Below are 18,615 nucleotides of genomic sequence, written 5' to 3'. Positions count from 1 at the left end.
GTAATAGAATATGGTGAGTCCAGAATTAATGGCTCGGGAACATTACAAAATTATCAGCCAAATATCTCATGTCCAAAAGCTAGATTTTTAAAGGTCATAATGTTCCTCTTATAGAAGTTATAAGATATTACTGCTTACAAGACAGAAACCAATATTGACACAAACTATGAAATTCAGCAACTATGTGGCTATTCAAAAGGGAAGCTTTATAGTCCCTATTTTTTTTAAGGAGGTGAAGATCAAAATAAGAAGAAACCAATTAGATTATCTGCTATATTGTGTCAGCTTTAAAAAGAAGCCACAGTAAGTCATATCAAATGCATTTACTTTGTCTTTCAGAATAAATGCATTCCTGGAAAAGAAATAAAAATCAATTCTTAACATCTAGTTGAGGTATTCATAAAAAATAAGGTGACAGTGTTGAAATGCAGAAGTCTTGATTAAGAGACTAATAATTAGCTACAGTTAAAGAAGTTATGGAGTTCTGTTCAGTTGCCCAAATTAAAAAAATAAAAATTCCCCAAATAAATATTTTTAAAACAAAATTACCAGTCATCAACATATATAAGAAAACATTTCTGAAGCCTTTATTTACAAAAGCTTTAAAAACAAATATTACCCTCTGTTTTGCAAATAACGTTTTGTTTAAAAAGGACCATCCAGTTACAGCATTGTAATATCATGAATAAAGAATGTACAAAGGAAACAAACCAATATGGCTAACATTTTAAGATTTGCTAGTATTACTGATTGAAATGTAGATAACACACATCATAACTTGTAGTCTATCATTTCAGGGAAGAGTTAATGATTACCAAATGTCTTCCTACACATGCTCTGGTCTGGTCACATATTCTGCATGGCTAAATATTTCACAGTCTCTTTTGTCAATATATATAAAATAGATTGCAAAGATATACACAAAAAAATAAACAAGCATTACACTCCTCAGGTAATTTTAATTAGCTATATATATATAGCCATATATATACACACATATATGGCTTTATATATAGAATATAGTTTTGTATTTTGTTGTTTTGCACCAAATCTCTCCATTATTTATCTTTGTAACCACTGTGAAAGCACAATTTTCTAATTTAATTTGGTACAAAATATATACCTAAAGATTTGCTATCTTTGGATGTTAATGAAATTGGTTTGTGGAATCAACAAAGCAAGAGCATCGTAAGTATGGCTATAAAATTTTTAAAAAATTAAAACTAAGGGTAAACAGTGACAGAATAAAAAGAGGCAGATCAAGGGGGAGGTGTGCGATCATAAAATAACTGCGGCTTCGGTTATCTTGGATGCCATTTTCCTGGCAGACTTTAAACATCCAATCACAAGGGATTTTTCCTGAAGGGTGTAAAGCTGGTTTGAAAAATTCTTCAGTCACAGAGCAGCCTACACATGCCAATGAGAAACTGACAGACACTAGATGTGCTTGGAAGATTAAACACTACGTACAGAAACAGCAGTTACTAAGCTTCTCAGTAGTTTTTTGTCTTTTTTTTTTTTTTTTTTGTAGTCTTGCTGAATCAACCGTTTGCACAATGCATGTGCTATTTCCGTGGGTCAAAAACAAGTAAATACTGTATAAGGTTGGCAGATGGTCATTTTTCCAGCTAAGAGCAAGAAAAGTCAAAATTTCTGATAAAACAGAGGATTTGAGTCAGAATCATTCTCTAAAGTGCAAAATTGATGGTCCACAATCTCAAATAGCTAAAACTCCTGCAGAATGGAAGGGAGACATGAAATAGGGAAATAAATTACAGTCAGTGCTAGTTAATTTAGGAAGGGGGAAAAACAAACCAAGCCCAAGCAGGTAAAGTTTATCAAAATATTCAGTATGATGCAGCTTTCCCCACTCTCTGTCACACATGCCTGCTAACAAGTATATTAAGGCCAAATTTAACCTGAATGCTTTTCTATTTATTAAGATCTGAGATAGGAATGGTCATACTAGTACTGAAAGGCAGAAAATAAAATGGGCTATGAAAGAAAAAAAAATAGTATTATCTATTGTTCAAGGGATTCAACCAGAGATAAAACCTATATACAAGCTGTGTGTAGCTCAAATAAAAATAAAAGGACTATTTCATGTCATGACTGCTTGTTGGCTTCCTCTTCATATGCATTCCCTGTGCCATTCTGTACATAGGATGAACCAGAACCAAGGCCATACAAATGACCACAATATTTGGCATCATCAATATGATCTTCAAAGAACATCTAAAAAGGAATTTTGGGGAAAAAAAAAAAAGATAATTTTAACCAAAAGGTACCACTGGTAACTTACATTTCAGCAACGTAAGTACTGACTGTTCATTAACTAAAATGACAGCTCTTTTCTATGGTGCTCCTTTGAGGCCACACATTTTAAATTCAATGAGTAAGACTAATGTTTTCAAGAAGTACAGAGCTCAAGAGAAACCAAAGAAAAAGATTACAAAAAAAATGTATAAACACGTGTCTTTCCTAGTAACATTTAGATCAATTTTATGAGAGTTTGTAATCATGGAAAAATGGCAGGCATTTTTATTCCATTAATGTAACAACACTCAATGGTGAAAATATCGTCAATAATGGGAGAAAAAAGTTTAGGCTTATAAGTAGCCTTGAGTCTACATGCAAGGCTGAGTTAGCTGAAAACAATCAAACCCTAAACACGTTCTGGACAGTAAATTCTGAACATTTACACTAGGTTACTATTCTTGAAGCAGCCAAGGAATATAAAGATAACAAATTAGTAGCAGAGAATCCACCATTAATTGAACCATTAAGGTACTTTTTTAAAATGCAAAGCTAAAAATCCAAGATTGTTTTAATTCTCTAGCACTGGAAAGAAGTACAAACAAAGTATTTACTTGTCATGAATAGACAGTCCAAATCACTTCTGAATCAATACTTGGCAAAACAACTATTATTACAATTGCTACAGAAGTTTTAAATTTCCAGATAGTTCTCAGTCAATTCTTGAGTGTCTAAGAGGATATACTCAAAAGAATTCTACAGTTATTTTGCAAAAAGGAAAACTTTCTTTTCTTTGCATTTAAATTACAGTGAGGTAAACCTGCATCTATCACTCCATTCTGAGCTGGAAGGAGACTTGAGTTCATTCAATTCCACTCTTCTATACCTAGCTTTATAGTCAGTACTGCCTTTTGCCACTAAAGGGGCTCTGCTCAGTACGATTTTTGATTCAACAACTACTTCAGATTTACTTAACCACTTGAGGATTCAGACTTGGTAAGACTCAATCTACTAAAAGCACTATATAAGCACTACTCTACAAACCCTCAAAGTGCTGCAAAATGGCATGAGCAAATGGTATTTTATCAGCAGTTTAATGCCTATGAGAAGACAATGCCGGGGAAACCTAACATGTAGATTCCTTGGCTCGGCAACAGCAGCACTGATGTGGTCTACAGAAAGAGTTCTGGAGTTCTCCCACTAGTAATGTGTGTGTGTGTCCTTGGATAGACGTTACTAGCCTCTGGCTTCAGTTTTCTCATCTAAGAAATAGTATGGTTGGACCTACATGATTCCTAAGGTAGTTTAAACTGTTGCATTTTTCAGTCTATGAAGAAATCATTTTTTCACTGCCCTCTGAACTACATTTCAAGAGGACTTATTTTTGAACACTCTAATTCAAGTGTGTTGGACAGAGCCTACATGCATCTCTAACCAGATCTTCATTTAACGAGCACTTATTGCCCAAAAACTTTTGCCGTTAGATTTTTAATGTTCTCAACCCAACAACCAACTGAGAAAAAGGCACTGATGTCTTCATACTTCTCTCATTTTGAAAAAGGCCATTCCCGTGAGCAATGAATCAGATCCCGCTTGATGCTGTGGTCCTATCCGTTCCAGCTCTAACTGTTCAGCAACTTCCTGTAAACCACCCTAGAAGAAAGAAAACCTGCCTGTCAACACAGAAACAGTACAATGTCCACATTCACAAGTTACATAACTTAGACACTGACCAAAATATAAGTGGACTTTAGCACGTAAAGATGGACCTTATGAAGATCAGAAGAAAAAAGAATATGAATTACAATCAAAGTATTTGTTGAATATGGGAGAAGTTTATAATGTAGTAGAAAATGAGATCCTAATTGGAAAAATTTATCTTCATCATAGGCTTTAAGGCATGTGACAGGCAAACATTCCTAAAGATGTGGGGGAAGCAGATCCTATACAAGGGAACCAGGTGTACAGGGGAACATTTATCAAGTACATTTAGTCAATCCGTCCATCAATATAAAAATGACATCGGCAGTCCTCCCAAACTTTCCTAAGCTTCTCACCAATCCATTTCCAAGTAGTTTATCTAAATACTTTGTACAAAGCAAAGCTATTATGACTAACCCAGTCCTTAAAAATCCACTAAGTGCTTAATTATGGCTTTGTTAAGAGAATGCTGTTTTAAGAATACAACTCCTTAGCAGGGTCTAAATATCTGCTTATGTTAATGTTGCCAGGCTTAAAAAAGAAAGGAGAGTGAAAGGAAGGAAGAGAAAAAGAATAAAAGAGAAAATAAAAAGGAAGAGAGGGAAGGAATAATGGGGGGAAATAGGAGGTGAGTAAGTAAAGAAAGATCAGGACAAATTTCTCCCTAATTGTTAAGGCAAACTAGCCCCCCTCTGCTTCACAGCTTGAAACAGTGCTTTGCACAGACAGCTCTTACTTCTGAGCTAAAAATAACATGAGGATTAGGTATCATTAGCAGCTGCTTAGGAGAGCAACAGAATAGAGGCATTCGGCATGGCTGACCACAGGTCAAAAAGCACCTTTGTCATTAACCTAAATTTAACACAGCAGCTCACTCGGCATATTCAGAATATCTGGTGTACTTAGAAATTTTCCATTATCATACACATAGTGAGCAATAATTTGATCCTGTTCCTAAAATATGTCATTATAGAGACATGTCAGATTTTAAAAAGCACTTCCAAAGCCAGATTAAAACATCTAGGCCATGGATTCTCAGCACGTAATGCTTTCAGGGGTGGACTGAGTTTCTACAGCAATAAGGCTATCCTACTGCAAGTTCACTTGAGTCACATGGAGAAGTCTCTTCAAATTGCACACAGTCCTGCTGCTCTTAGTTGCTACAAACATAAGTAATCTTTCTTAAAAATTTCCCCAGTTATATGCCATATTCTGTAATAAGGCAAGCAAACTTTGGCCAAAAGACTACTTCTCTTCTGATTTTAAGTTCATCTGTCAAAAGCAAAGTTTCCTTATTCAACTCCTACAGTTTCTTTCTGCTTAAAAGTAAAGCTCTTATTTTTTTTAAGATTTTATTTATTTATTTGACAGAGATAGAGACAGCCAGCAAGAAAGGGAACACAAGCAGGGGGAGTGGGAGAGGAAGAAGCAGGCTCCCAGCAGAGGAGCCTGATGTGGGGCTCGATCCCGGAACGCTGGGATCACACCCTGAGCCAAAGGCAGACGCTTAACGACTGAGCCACCCAGGCGCCCCAAAAGTAAAGCTCTTAAGGTTTTACCATCTCCTAAAAGTATAACTTTATCTGCACCTCTAAACACCTGGTAAGAAAATGTGATTAACCTAATGCAGGTTCTACCAAACAGCCACTTTACCTAAATGTGCTTTTTAGTTACAGCTTAAATACAAACACAGCTGGAAAAAAAGATAAAGCCCTTCTATTCCTTGGGAGTCTGTGCCACCACATAAATTCGTTTTCAAAACAAAGGAGCACTTCACTTATTAAATGTTCCTTCTGAAAGAATTCATGTTCAGAAGTAACATTATTACACATGCATTCAGCAGTGTCAGAATGCAACTTACTGTCTAGACAGGACCTACACATTCACAGTAGCACTAACATCTTGACATCTTTTGGGCCAGGAAAAAAATCTTTTAGCCATGTAAATTAATCCTAGGAACACGATCTATGACTAGAACGCACAAAATAATTTTTCTCCAAGCTGAAGGGAAAACTCTGTTTGCTACATTACTGACTACACTGCTGGCCACCTCAGGTTTTATCCTGCATGGATAGCTTGTGCGCATGTCGGGCAGCGTGTACTCACACTTCTGTGCAAGGGAGCCTTGCTAGTCCTCACTTTTTGTGCAGGTTTATGACTTTCAATCTGGGAATGCTGAAAATCTGATTCTTGGTTTGAATTCTGTTGAAAACTTATTCTGCCAATGTACACTGAAACTTTGAAAAAGGATTTCCCACAAATTATTTATGCAGCAAAAAGAATCAAATGACCAGATAATGTAATTGCATTTAATATAAAACTTAAAATATGGCTTCAAACAATATCCCAGGCTAAAATTTTATTTATCAGTCACTCAGTCTAAATAGTGTGTGGATTACAAATCGCCACTTAAAAAAGCCTTACTTTGAGATTTTTGCAGCTCTTCATGAGGTACTTCACATCATAAATGACAGGAAAGAATAATCGAAGGATCTCAAAGAAGTCAAGTTCTTCTTCAGGCAAGTTAGAGTTGGTCAGGATTTTGATTAAATAGCCAAAGTCATAACCACTACAAAAGGGTTAAATATAGAACAGAGACATATAAATACCATAGAGATGAAAAAATAATTTCTTTTTCTGATACAAATTTTAAGTAAGCCACAATTGCAGGTCAAAAAAGGAATCACCCCCCCCCCCCCAAAAAAAAGCAGAGAGAAAACAGACATGTTTCTAATAATGGGAAAATGCCATCATCTTACCAACAATGATCCGAACTTGTCACTATCATTCAGAGATACCAGCATATAGATCTATACTAGCATCTCAAGCCTGCAGTCACTACTATTTTGCTGATCTCTAAAGGAAGAACTCTTTAAAAAGTATCAAACTATCCATAGATGTCTCAAAAAATTTTAAATAACTATGGAAATGGAAAAATAAATATGAATGGAAACGTGGCTAAAGATGTCAAAAGGTAGCAGAATTGGCAAAAATAATACAACTCTTCCCATATTTTATTTTTTTAAAGATTTTATTTATTTATTTGACAGAAAGAGAGCCAGGAGAGAGGGAACACAGCAGGGGGAGTAGGAGAGGAAGAAGCAGGCTCCCAGCAGAGAAGCCTGATGTGGGGCTCGATCTCAGAACCCCGGGATCACACCCTGAGCCGAAGGCAGACACTTAACAACTGAGCCACCCAGGCGCCCCCAACTCTTCCCATATTTTAGAGGTCATATGCTTCAAAACCCAGAGCGGGGCGCCTCGGTGGTTCAGGCAGTTAAGTGTCCGCCTCTTGATCTTGGCTCAGGTCACGATCTCAGGATCGTGAGTTCAAGCCCCATATTGTTGGGCTCCACACAGGGCATGGAGCCTACTTAAAAAATAAAAACAAAAAAACAGAAACCCAAAGAGTAATTCCCTAATGGAAGTATTTTCATTTCCTTAAATGATTTTATCAGTCATTCTCTTCCCTCAAAATTCTGTTCCTATCTCATATGGCTCCTCAAGACATATTAATGGAAATGCTGCACATGGAAGAAACAAAAGTAATAAACATTGAGAACTACTATCCAGAGAATAAAATACCAACTCCCACACTTTCAAATCAAGATCTCCTATCTTTATTGCTGGGTTTTTTCCATAGCTTTGTATGTCCCCACATTCCTGTGCCATAATTACACACCCTTTTTTCCCTGTCTACCTTTCCTTCAAGGACAAGATGCCTTCCCTGAAGAGTTTGGCTCCCACTGATTTCTTATACAAGCTGTTTTCTTGTACTTCCCTTTAATGCATTATTGTTTTCTCCACTAGTCTAGTGGGAACCACATTTTAAAAAATATCTTAAAATCTTTTACTTCACAAAGCTGGAACTCAGTACATATTTGGTAAGAAGTGGTATTAACATATCTTTTGGGGGGGATACAAATAAAATTTCTATTTAATGTTCAGAATTACTTCTAATTTTAAAAAGAAAAAAAAGAAGCTTTACCATTGAAGACCGTTAAGGAATACCAAAGTATAAGCAATTAAAGGCAAAAACCTTTAAATTTCTGGTAATTGGCAGGGAAATGACTGCTAAATAAACTAAACAGAAGTCAATACAGCATTTGGTTACTACTAGTAAAAGACTGTACAAGAATTTAGGATTCATAAGTTTCTTAAACTAGTCTTTATCTCCTGGAAATAGGTTAGAATATGATGAAAATATTTAATGACATTTAGAATAAAACCTTAACATATCTTGACAAATACTGGAGTCTAACTTAGACTCTACATTCTAAGGAGACATGAACCCTTTGTTTTTGTTGATCTTAATATCCCCAACGCCTAGCACATGGTATTTGCTCAGAGTATTTTTTGAATGAAAGAATGTCATATACAGCAAAAGGACAGGATGATGTTTTCTAGTCATGACCAGGAAGTCAAAAAACAAACAAACGAACAAAAAAAAATGACAACATTCCTCAAGTTAATAGAGACTTCAGTCTTGTCTCCTGAGGTATAGGCTCAAATGGAGAACAGAAAGCAGAGATGAGAGGTGACAATTAGTATGGTCAATACCTCCAACTCAAAAATCACTGCTTAGTACTACATCAGAGTTTACAATAGGAACAGTCCTTCACTGTAATCATTCCAGAGGCCAGAGCTGGAAATTCTAAAGCATGCAGGAGACTCTTTATTTTTTAAAAAATGTGTGACATGGACCCAATATAAGAACATTTAATAGAAGGCCAAATAAAATAATTCCCAATGCCACTTTTAGCCCCTGTGCTTCCAGTTTTAGTTTACCTCAATAAAAAAACTCTTATTTGGAAGTCTTTTTTTTACAAAATGGAACTAATTCCCCTTCTAGAAATTCTCTTTAACAATCCAGTTTTATTTTATAATAAGAATTAAAAATGACCATTTATTTTATTGAGAATTTACTGTGTGTAAAACCTTTTACTAAAATGCTCTAAATATATTATTGGCCATTAAAACAAGACATTTTCCTAAGTAATGCCTACCTGATCACTCTTTTTCTTTAAAAAAAAAAAAAAAAAAAATCCACCACCCCCACCCACCCAACATCCTCTTTGCTATTTTTTTCTCCACAGCATTTATCAGCATCAAACAAACAACAATATAAATTTCATCCTTTAAAAAAAAAAATTGCCTACTTCCACCAGAATATAAACTTCATGAGGATGAGGATTTTAGTCTGTTTTGTTCACAGCTTAATTCCTAGAATCTTATACCAGAGTGCTTGGCATTGGTAGGTATTACATAAATATTTTCTTAACGAATGAACGGTATCATTCTACGGCTCAGAAATGTTAAATAACCCTTGGTAACACTGATTCCAAATGGCACTGCTGGATTTAAACCAAGATCTACTTTGTCAGGCTAACTCTGTCCACTATGCAATACTGTCTCTCTCACTGGCTAAAAATGAAACACATATCTTTAAATTAACCCATAAGTAGACCAACATTAGCTTCTTGAGAGGCGACTGCTATGTGGCAGCCAGTTCCTTGTAGAAATAAGCCTGAAAGCACTAAAACCGTGACCCACACCAAGTGTGAAGGTGCTGGGAAATGGAAACACAAATGCTATTTTCAGTGCAATCTTTTTACCTATGAAATGATAACCATTTGACCCCTTCGCAGAGGACCACACCCGATGTCATAAGAAGTTCTGCAAAGTACTGGGTCTCAATTCCTTCCTCCTCATGTTTTTTAAACTGGATGCCGGATGTTGTGAGTAGCTCTATAGAGTCCTGGGCATACATGTCCTCCCTGGCAGGAGAAAAAGAAAGACAACCTTCAAAAGTGCTGTACTTCAAACAAACCGTTTTTCTCTCACTCACATCTCTAACCTACAGTGCCAGAAACAACAAAACAGGAGGACTGGCTTGGGTCCGATCATTCCAATGCTTCACATATAGGAAGGAAAATACAACTTAAATATAAAATTATTTTAGAAAAGCATTCAGCAAATTATCTTTCAAAACATTCTAAGGGGGCGATTTTAATCTTTACTACTGATTGAATTTCATTAGCCTCTCCCAAGTTAAATATATTTAACTGAGTTTGAACAAAGGGTCTTCTACTCCCCAGGGGCTACCACCACAAAGTGAAAGACATGTTCTTTTCAGGGGCTTTCAGTCTCAGCAGCCTATTTACTGCTGCCAGATGGAGCTGGAGCCACAGGGCTAACAGCCTATATCCACCTCCCATGCTCCCAGCAGCACCAGGAGAGAGACCAAGAGGAAAACATCTAATGTGGCTCAGTTAAAACTACATTCCATCCTAAAGAAAAAGGAGTTTCCTCCTCTCACTAATAATAAGCCTTTCAAATGGCTCCAATAACCAGTAAAATGTTTAAAATTAAAGACCTTGCTATAATTGCAATAATTTCTTCTAACAATCTTAATCTGAGAAAATCACCTCCCAAAAGTCAAGCCAGGAAATCTAAATATAAACCAATCCTTCAAGATTTTACTCAAGCCAAAAAGAAAGCCTTAATTTCTAAGCACAAACACAGAGGTATCCAAAATGTTAAATTAAATTTAAAAAAGGATCAAAACAAAGGTATAGGTTTCTGAGAATACATGAAAAGTATTTTGTGCATTGCCCACTGGATTTTTTTTAATTTACTTTTTAAATTGCAAGAATACTAGTTTCTACCACTTAGCAAAAGAAAATTCTATTAAAAGCTTTAACGAGACTAATTAAACCAAAAGAAACATTACATTTAGGTGAAAAAGTATTCTTATGGTCTATTCTCTGGAAATCAGTCTGCTTCTAAATGTCTTTGAAAAATAACAAAACATAATGTTGTATGGTGCCAGATGGTAAATACACATATTGTGGTGAGAACTGCACAACGTACAAAATTGTTAAACCACTATGTTACACACCTGAAACTAATATATGTGAACTATACCTTAATATAAAAATTTAAAAAACAAAAACTAGCCACTGGAACAGTTAAAAAAAACAGAGGGGAACTGCAATCATCACTTTAGGTCAAAATTTCCCCCAGGAAAACCCTTTAGGAAGGATATCTGAATAAATCTACTACAAGTATCTTTCGTTAAACAACAGATATCGGTGGTCTTATTACACTAAAAATATGTAATTTAAACAATTAAAATCTCACTCATCAGGCTCTGACACTCCCATTGAGAGGCATACGTTAGCAAATTATAACCAACCCAAATCATAAGATTCTTTCTCTAGGCTCACATTATTCTGGGCCATATGCTCACTTCATCTTTATTTTAGTACACTCTATCAGAATGTAAGCTTCAAGAGGGCAATGACTTTTGGGACGCCTGGGTAGTGCAGTCATTAAGCGTCTGTCTTCGGCTCAGGCGTGATCCCAGCGTTTTGGGATCAAGCCCCACATCAGGCTTCTCCGCTAGGAACCTGCTTCTTCCTCTCCCACTCCCCCTGCTTGTGTTCCCTCTCTTGCTGGCTGTCTGTCAAATAAACAAATAAAATCTTAAAAAAAAAAAAAAAAGAGGGCAATGACTTTTATCTCTTTTGTTTAATGTCTATCACCACATCAAAAAACATGTGAAGTGGAACAGTGAGTGTTGCACTATTTAAATCAGAATTTCCCAAACTTGCCCCATGTCAGCAATCATCCAGAGAGCTTACCAAAAATATGGATTCCCAGGTCCTATACCTAGACCTATTGAATCACAATGTCCAGAAGAAAGATCTGGGTAAGTACTTCAGGTATTTAATGATCAATAAGTCTGGTTTAAAAAAAAATGTATAAAATTACTCCTCTTTGTGTATAGTTCACATAACTCAATGCAGATTAAGCTAATGTACTATCATTTAAATTTCTTTGAAGTAAATATTTTAAAATTTGGAACCAATTCTATGCTTTATAATGTCCAACTCTTTCGAAGAGAAAGTTGAAAGCTTCATACAGGTAGGCTAATAAATCTCTAAATACGATGAAGAAAATTTCCTGCTAGTAAGGGAAACTCCACAATTGTTACAATTCAATTCTCCAAATCAATAGACTGTCCCCTTCCCATGGTATCCATTTCAAGTTTTGAAATCATTCCCCATCTTCAAAAATCCTAGTACATGCAGGAATATATTAAAGGATGCATATCTCAAAAAAGTAGTCAAAACATTTGTTTAGTCAAAAATGTAAGGACTGCTGCAGGTGCAGAGACTGGCTTACTGATTAGAACAATCTGTTCAGAACAGCCATGAACAGTAATGCGACTGCTTCTAACACTAATCAACTACTGAAGTTTTAGGTGGCAAAATATCCAGGTATAATAACTGAAAAGGAGTAAAAGCCACGTAGAAATCACTAAAAAAGGTTTTCCCAAAATGCAGAGATACAAGGCTACTCATTTCAAACTATATCCTAAAAACAGAAACTAACTTAACTAGGTATGTTAAATCCAATAAATTTATTTTTTCACCCTTCACGTCCAACATGGGGCTTGAACTCATAACTCCAAGATCGGGAGTCGCACACTCTATGGACTGAGCTAGCCAGGCGCCCCTACTTTTTGACCTACCGACAAGTATAAACTTAGCCCACTACACAAATTCACATTTTTAAACACAGCAGATTAAAGATTTTACAATTTGGAAACTCTTTCCAACCTCAATCCATTCCTGGCTCACCAAACATTTTACACATTTTATATATTTTAAAACATCCACCCTATAAATTTAAGTTTATGCTTAAAAATCATGAGCAAAGGCAAACCAGAATACAGACTGTCACAAATGCACAAATGGTCACTAAACTTAATATTTAATGAACTCAAACCAAGAACACATAAGGTGCTCAAAAAATCTGCAAAGACTATATGAAAGACAACATGAACAGCCTGCAACTCCACACCTGACAACTGCTTTTTAGCCTTCAACTGCCTGTGCATTAGCCCTAGAACAAAATCAAACTGTCCTTTCCACTTACGGTCCTCCCTGTATCTCCTCTCCTCTGCCATTTTCCTTAAATGAATTATCAGCTTCCTTTCTGTGACCACGGAACCCACAATCTCCTATAATCTCTATTACACTATTAAAATGATTCTCTCAAATACTAATTACTGCAATCATCAAACTGATATTTTAGAAATTCGTTCTCCTCTCCTTTGAGATAGCTTTCTTCTGCACAGCTCATCAATATTCTACTTCAATTTTCATTTTATGTATCAACTCCAAATTCAGTTTAGAGAGAACTCCTATACACTGATCATTATCTAACAAATCTAATTTTTGGACTTTGGCAATGGAGAGCAGACAGAAATGTTACAGGAACACTAAGTTATAAACACCAGGACCAACTTTCCTCAACACTATATCCCTAGCACCTAACACAGCTGCTGACACATTCTAGACACCCCATAAAAAAGTCAATTTTCATCTTTCTTCAAAATATCCAAGATTCTATTCATGGAACTCTGTCTTCATATTAAGGTAGTCCCAGTTTTATCTTCCAAATAATCATTTCCACTTAAATAGTGTATTCTACTATATCCTTCTCCTTAAAAACAACTTCTTAGACATTAACATTAGTATAAATGGTAGCAAAACCTGGTAACAAGTAGCCCTCTCTGTATAAGAAAAAAATGTCTTTCAAAGATTGTAATAATAAGGCAGTTGTTATTATAACAAAGATGTTTCTAGAAAAGGAAAATGTCAATTTTCCCAAAATGGAGACATGGATGGGTCACCTCCTACTCATGTATTTACATCACAACAGTATCTCAGTTAAAACACAGTGTTCTAATGATCAACTTGGGAAAAAGGTTATTATCAGTTTGAATAGAGAGGAGTACTTTACCCTTTACAAGGTTCTGGTGTACATTATGAAATCCAAGAAAGTAAAACAGAAAATGAGGCTGAACACAATGTAGTCATAAGCCATAGTACTGCACCACTGACAACCTCTCTAAAATCATCAGCCCCGCTTTTTAGACTTATATGCTAAATATCACATTACTGTACAGAGAATGGGAGGTTCTTACATTGGCACTACTGTTAATTGTCCCACCACTTCTTTAACTATTTTTTGAACTAGATGAAAGATCATATTACACAAGTACAAGCTGTCAAATAGAAGGACACTGCAATATTGTAACTTAATCAGAATGTATTAAACATTTCCCCACCTTAGAGTCAGTTTGTAAACAATCTACCCACACCCGAAAACACTCCAAACTTCCCTACACTATCAAGACAACAAGTAAGGAAACTGGGATTCAACCTTGGGCTTAAGTTAGAATTTAGATTCGGAATGGTTTCTGAAAGAAATACCAAGTTCAAGGGTACCATTACCTCTCCTATGTGTAAGTTACAAGAGGTTCTGTAGGCTGATGGGGGACTGTAACTATAATATAACTATTATATAATTATATTGATTTGACAGGAAAATGCACCCAGGTTTTCAAGAAATGTCTTACTGCCCTTGACATGTAATCTACTCAGAAACTGGAGTTTGACTGTAATAAAAATCTCTTCACAAGAAGGATAATTACTCTAACAAAGACGTATTTATTTCAAACTGCACACAAAGTTTGAAAATAAAACTAATGTAAGGTTATTTTTTTCTATCAAAAAGTGTTTTCAATACCCAAAGTTTCTCAGATTTCAAAAAAAGTGGCAGTCATACTTTTCAAACAACATCTTTAAAATTCAAAGTATTTGAATATAAAGTCTTCTTTATCCTAGTTCTTTTGTCCCATTAGAAGAAACCTAGTCTTTTGAAATTTTAGGTTTTAAATATTTCTAGGATAACTGTGCCAAATTCAGTTAACATTTCATTCACCATACTTGAGGGAAATCAACTCCTAAAATTAAGCTAAAAAAAGTTTGGGTTATATTTATTTCCCACTTACGTCAAATTAAATTTAAAATTAAACTGCCAAGTTGAAGTTCCTGGAGGATATTCTCCTTGCTCATTCATAAATGTCAGTCCTAGCTGAATTATCTTTAACAAGTCTACATTACATCGCAATAGTTGGTACTGATAGTCAGCATTGCTCCTGAATTCTCCAATAGGTCTTGCAACCACACCTGGAAACTCGGTGTCCTGTAAAATAGTTTCAAGATTCGTTATTTACTAAATGATCAAAACCATAATCCAGAAATTCTTAGAATAAATAATTAATTTTTGGTTCAAGTCAAAGAGTTCTGTTATAGGTAATATTCTACACATTCATATTCAAATATAAATTACTTTTTAACTATGAAGAGCATTACTTTTTAGGACCATAAAATCAAACTCTACAAACTTAATGACTTTTTCTTATTTTAAATACTGTGTCAGTAAAAAATTATTATGTATAAGATATGAATAAATGCACCAAGGAAGGGGGAAAAAATCATAAATTCATGTTTCTCAAGGGGTATGTGAAACTATGCTCACAGTATGCTAGTGTTAAAACAAATGAAGAACTGATTAAAAAGAACGGAAAACACATCATACTTTCCAAACATTTCTCTGAGACAAGGTCTGTCTAAACATCAAAACCCTCTAAATTTCTTGGGCTAAAATAGCACTCTATCAAATAGGTTATCTATGCTCGCTTGAATATTCGTATTTTCACCAGTCAACCTGCCCCTCCCCACAGAAGCACATTTATTTATTTGCATTAAAAATACTGAGGAAATAACTGTATCACTTTAATTTTAAAATTCAAACTGGGAAGCTAAGAACAAAATCTGAATACCAAATCACAATGAAACAGTAAAGAAATTAAAACTCTAAATTCAGTCCAACTCAACAACCACTTTACTGGATATTTTGTGGTATGCCGGGTGTGTTGTGGGAGAGAAAGGATGACTAAGGCACTATCCCCTTGCTTCGCGGAACTTACAATCTGGAAAACAGTACAGTAACTATAACAGATGTACAAAGTACAGCAGGTAAAGCAGCAAAATAATTAAATGAATAGATGGTCTAGGTAAACTGAATATTAAATGCAAAAGCAGAGATGCTTAACAGCACACTGTGTTCATGGAGCTCCAATGATGATTAGAACAAACAACAAGAAAACTGCAGGTCAACAATGTTCCACTGGGAGATCTGATTTTTCTTGAGAAAGACATGCAGGAGCTCCCTGGCTTTTGTGTGCTCATCTGGTATTATCAGTTAAGCCTTCAGTGTTGCTGGGAGCTGACCTGGCGCCCACAGATAGTTCAAATGTTCTTCTGTTGTTATGAACAGTTTCACACTTCAACATCAGACAAGACCACTCTGTAATCATGACTGAACATAGACAAAAACATAAACTTTGTCCAAATCACAAAAATGACCAAACATCCTTCTATCTTGGCTAACGTAAGTAACCGTTGCTTCTTCATAGCTTTAGTCTCACTCTAGTCTTCTCTCATTCTACTTAACTTATTAAGATACCCTGTAATAAAATTACTCCAGCTTCTCAACAGTATCCAATTCAGAGCAAGGCCCTGCCTCCTTAATCCCTCCCTAAAACCACCTGACAGAAGCCCAAATCCTACAAGTCCTTCCTAACACTCTTACTCAAATGCCCCATGTTCCAGTGGTATGCGTTTTCCCTCAATGCAATGAGTAATAAACCCAATTTGTCACATTGCATGAGTGGTGGTCTCTGGTTGGAAGACATTGACAAAATTTTCTTTTTATGATTAATCTCTACAATATTAACCAGATGGATTGAATTCAAGACTTTTAAAATCCCTCTTCCTCTTTTATAAGAAGCATCTTAGGATTTGATGATAGGCATACCATAGCAACGTAATTATATTTTCTGATAACTTGACGAATTTTCTTCATCTCTTCATCCAGGTTGCAAGCCCAAACTTCACAAATTCTTTGGCTATGATCTACAGTTGCTGCTGGCATAGTGAGGGCACAAGAAGTCTAGATGCCAAGCATCAAAATGTTATACTTGATTGAAGATTTGTTTGTTTCATAAAATACTTTATCCTTTATTTTTGTACCTGTCAAAATAAAAACCAGTGATATCAGAAATATGAATCATAGAAGAAATGAGTTGATACAAACCTAAAAGATTGTTTATTCAAAGTCCTTGATATGTAAGAAAATCAGTTTGGGAAATGACTTGTCTAAAGTCACACAGCTAATCAGTAGGAAAAAAAGGACTACAACATAGGTTTTCTGGTCCTAATATCAATGTTAAGTAAAAACAGTATTTTTTATGTGTATATACTAATCATTTTTTAAAAACTTAACATTAAAGACTGCTTTGAATTCAACTCACTCTCTGAATTAAACTTTATAAAGACATCTATTTCCACATAGAAAATCAAAAGTTAAATAGTGATATAACGTGATGGGATCAGATGTTATTAGGACAAAGGTAATGTTTGCTTTTAGCCATTTTTAATAGAACATTCAAAATCTGATCTGATTACAAAATCTATTTTAGTGGCATTTATTCAAGTCAGATGAGAAGGGACTTTTTAGGAAACCGACAACAAAAAAAGAAAACAAAAAAAGCTCTTTCTGAAAAATAAGGAACAGCCACAGAAACTGTTTAAATGTCCATAACTGCAGGAGGGAGAAAGAAAGGAGGCAATACGGTGTATGCATTTCAAACTGTTTCTAATTTCCTAAAAACCTGAGCATAAACACATATCTGTTGTTTCTGGTCCATAAACAGAGTATCATGCCACATAAAGAGTACAGACCAACATTTTGATTCTTGGACAGAAAAATTCCAAATCCTCCTTCATTTTCACATAAGTTTGAAACAATCCTAACAAACAAGGGTAAACAAGGTAATTATGATATCCCCCAAACACTTCAGTCACAAATGTAATCTCCAGTCCTCTAAGAACAGAAAGCAAAAATCTAGGAAACTCCTCCTTTATTACCCTCCCCATTCCACTAAACACACACACACACACACACACACACACACACACACACACACACTTTAGGAAGACCCTGTAGCTTAACATTGCTTTTTCCACCTCCCTCTCTACTACAATTCCAGAAGTCCCGACTCGGCACCAGAGGCCTTCTCATTACTGGAGATACAATCTCCGTACTGCAGGCTCCCAAAGAAACGAAGACAGCACAGAGCCACTCAAGTCATAGATAACTCTCTTCTCTGGCAGAGAGCCAGCGTGAAGGTGCTTGATAACCATTTACTGGAGCTAGACTGACTCCCAACCACTGCTGCAAGAAGAAATACGAGGAGCAGAGGATCTAGGCCACCGCCCTCCACTCCCAATTTCCGTCCAACAACGTCGAAGCCCCAGGTACAAAGCCTTTACGTCATCAGTCCGCGCCACCCCCTTGACATACCCTCAGCCCGTTACCCTGCCCCCTCCACCCGCCGCCTAGCTCTTTCCTTCGCCAGCCGCGTTCCAGCTGGCGCCATCGCTCACCCTCTAAGGTTCATCGTTCCCGCCCCCTTTCTACTTCCCCAATCCGCCCCTCCCCCCCGGGCAGACGCAAGATCTACTTGTGTCGCTGAGCTCGCGCTCCTCCTCCTCCTCCTCGCCATAGAGACAGCAACCAGCGGCGGTGGCGGTGGCGGTAGCGGCGGCAGCAGCGGGTGCCCCATAGACACCTCACGCCCAGCAAGGGGAAAAGAGGAGCCGGGGGCTGCGCCGCACCGTGCTGCGCCGTCGCTTCTCGTACGTCCTGGCGGGGGCGCTAGGTGATGACGCG

At 36.4% G+C, this 18,615-nt stretch overlaps 1 protein-coding gene across 1 annotated transcript; it reads right to left on the bottom strand.

Moving 5' to 3' along the window:
- Positions 1–563: 563 nt before the first annotated feature.
- CNOT7 (CCR4-NOT transcription complex subunit 7) lies at positions 564–18,605 on the bottom strand. The gene is made up of 7 exons (XM_045779373.2): positions 18,407–18,605; positions 16,699–16,913; positions 14,828–15,021; positions 9,573–9,734; positions 6,382–6,526; positions 3,799–3,909; positions 564–2,235 (listed from the first exon to the last, which is right to left on the bottom strand). Exons 2-7 carry the CDS (start codon positions 16,813–16,815, stop codon positions 2,107–2,109), a joined length of 858 nt encoding a protein of 285 aa, XP_045635329.1. The 5' UTR covers positions 16,816–16,913; positions 18,407–18,605; the 3' UTR covers positions 564–2,106.
- Between the last annotated feature and the right edge of the window lie 10 nt (positions 18,606–18,615).

Source organism: Ursus americanus, chromosome 27, assembly GCF_024610735.1.
Source record: "Ursus americanus isolate L20-20 chromosome 27, mUrsAme1.1.p, whole genome shotgun sequence".
NCBI classification, from domain to species: domain Eukaryota; kingdom Metazoa; phylum Chordata; class Mammalia; order Carnivora; family Ursidae; genus Ursus; species Ursus americanus.
This window is presented reverse-complemented; position numbering and strand designations above follow the sequence as displayed.

Excerpts from the sequence above, each read along its gene's own strand:
- CNOT7 (XM_045779373.2), bottom strand. The coding sequence starts at position 16,815 with ATGCCAGCAGCAACTGTAGATCATAGCCAAAGAATTTGTGAAGTTTGG. Across the intron at positions 6,527-9,572 it reads AAATGGTTATCATTTCATAG|TGGTTATGACTTTGGCTATT; the intron begins GTAAAAAGATTG and ends ACCCTTTTGTAG. Across the intron at positions 2,236-3,798 it reads CCTTTTTCAAAATGAGAGAA|ATGTTCTTTGAAGATCATAT; the intron begins GTATGAAGACAT and ends ATTCCTTTTTAG.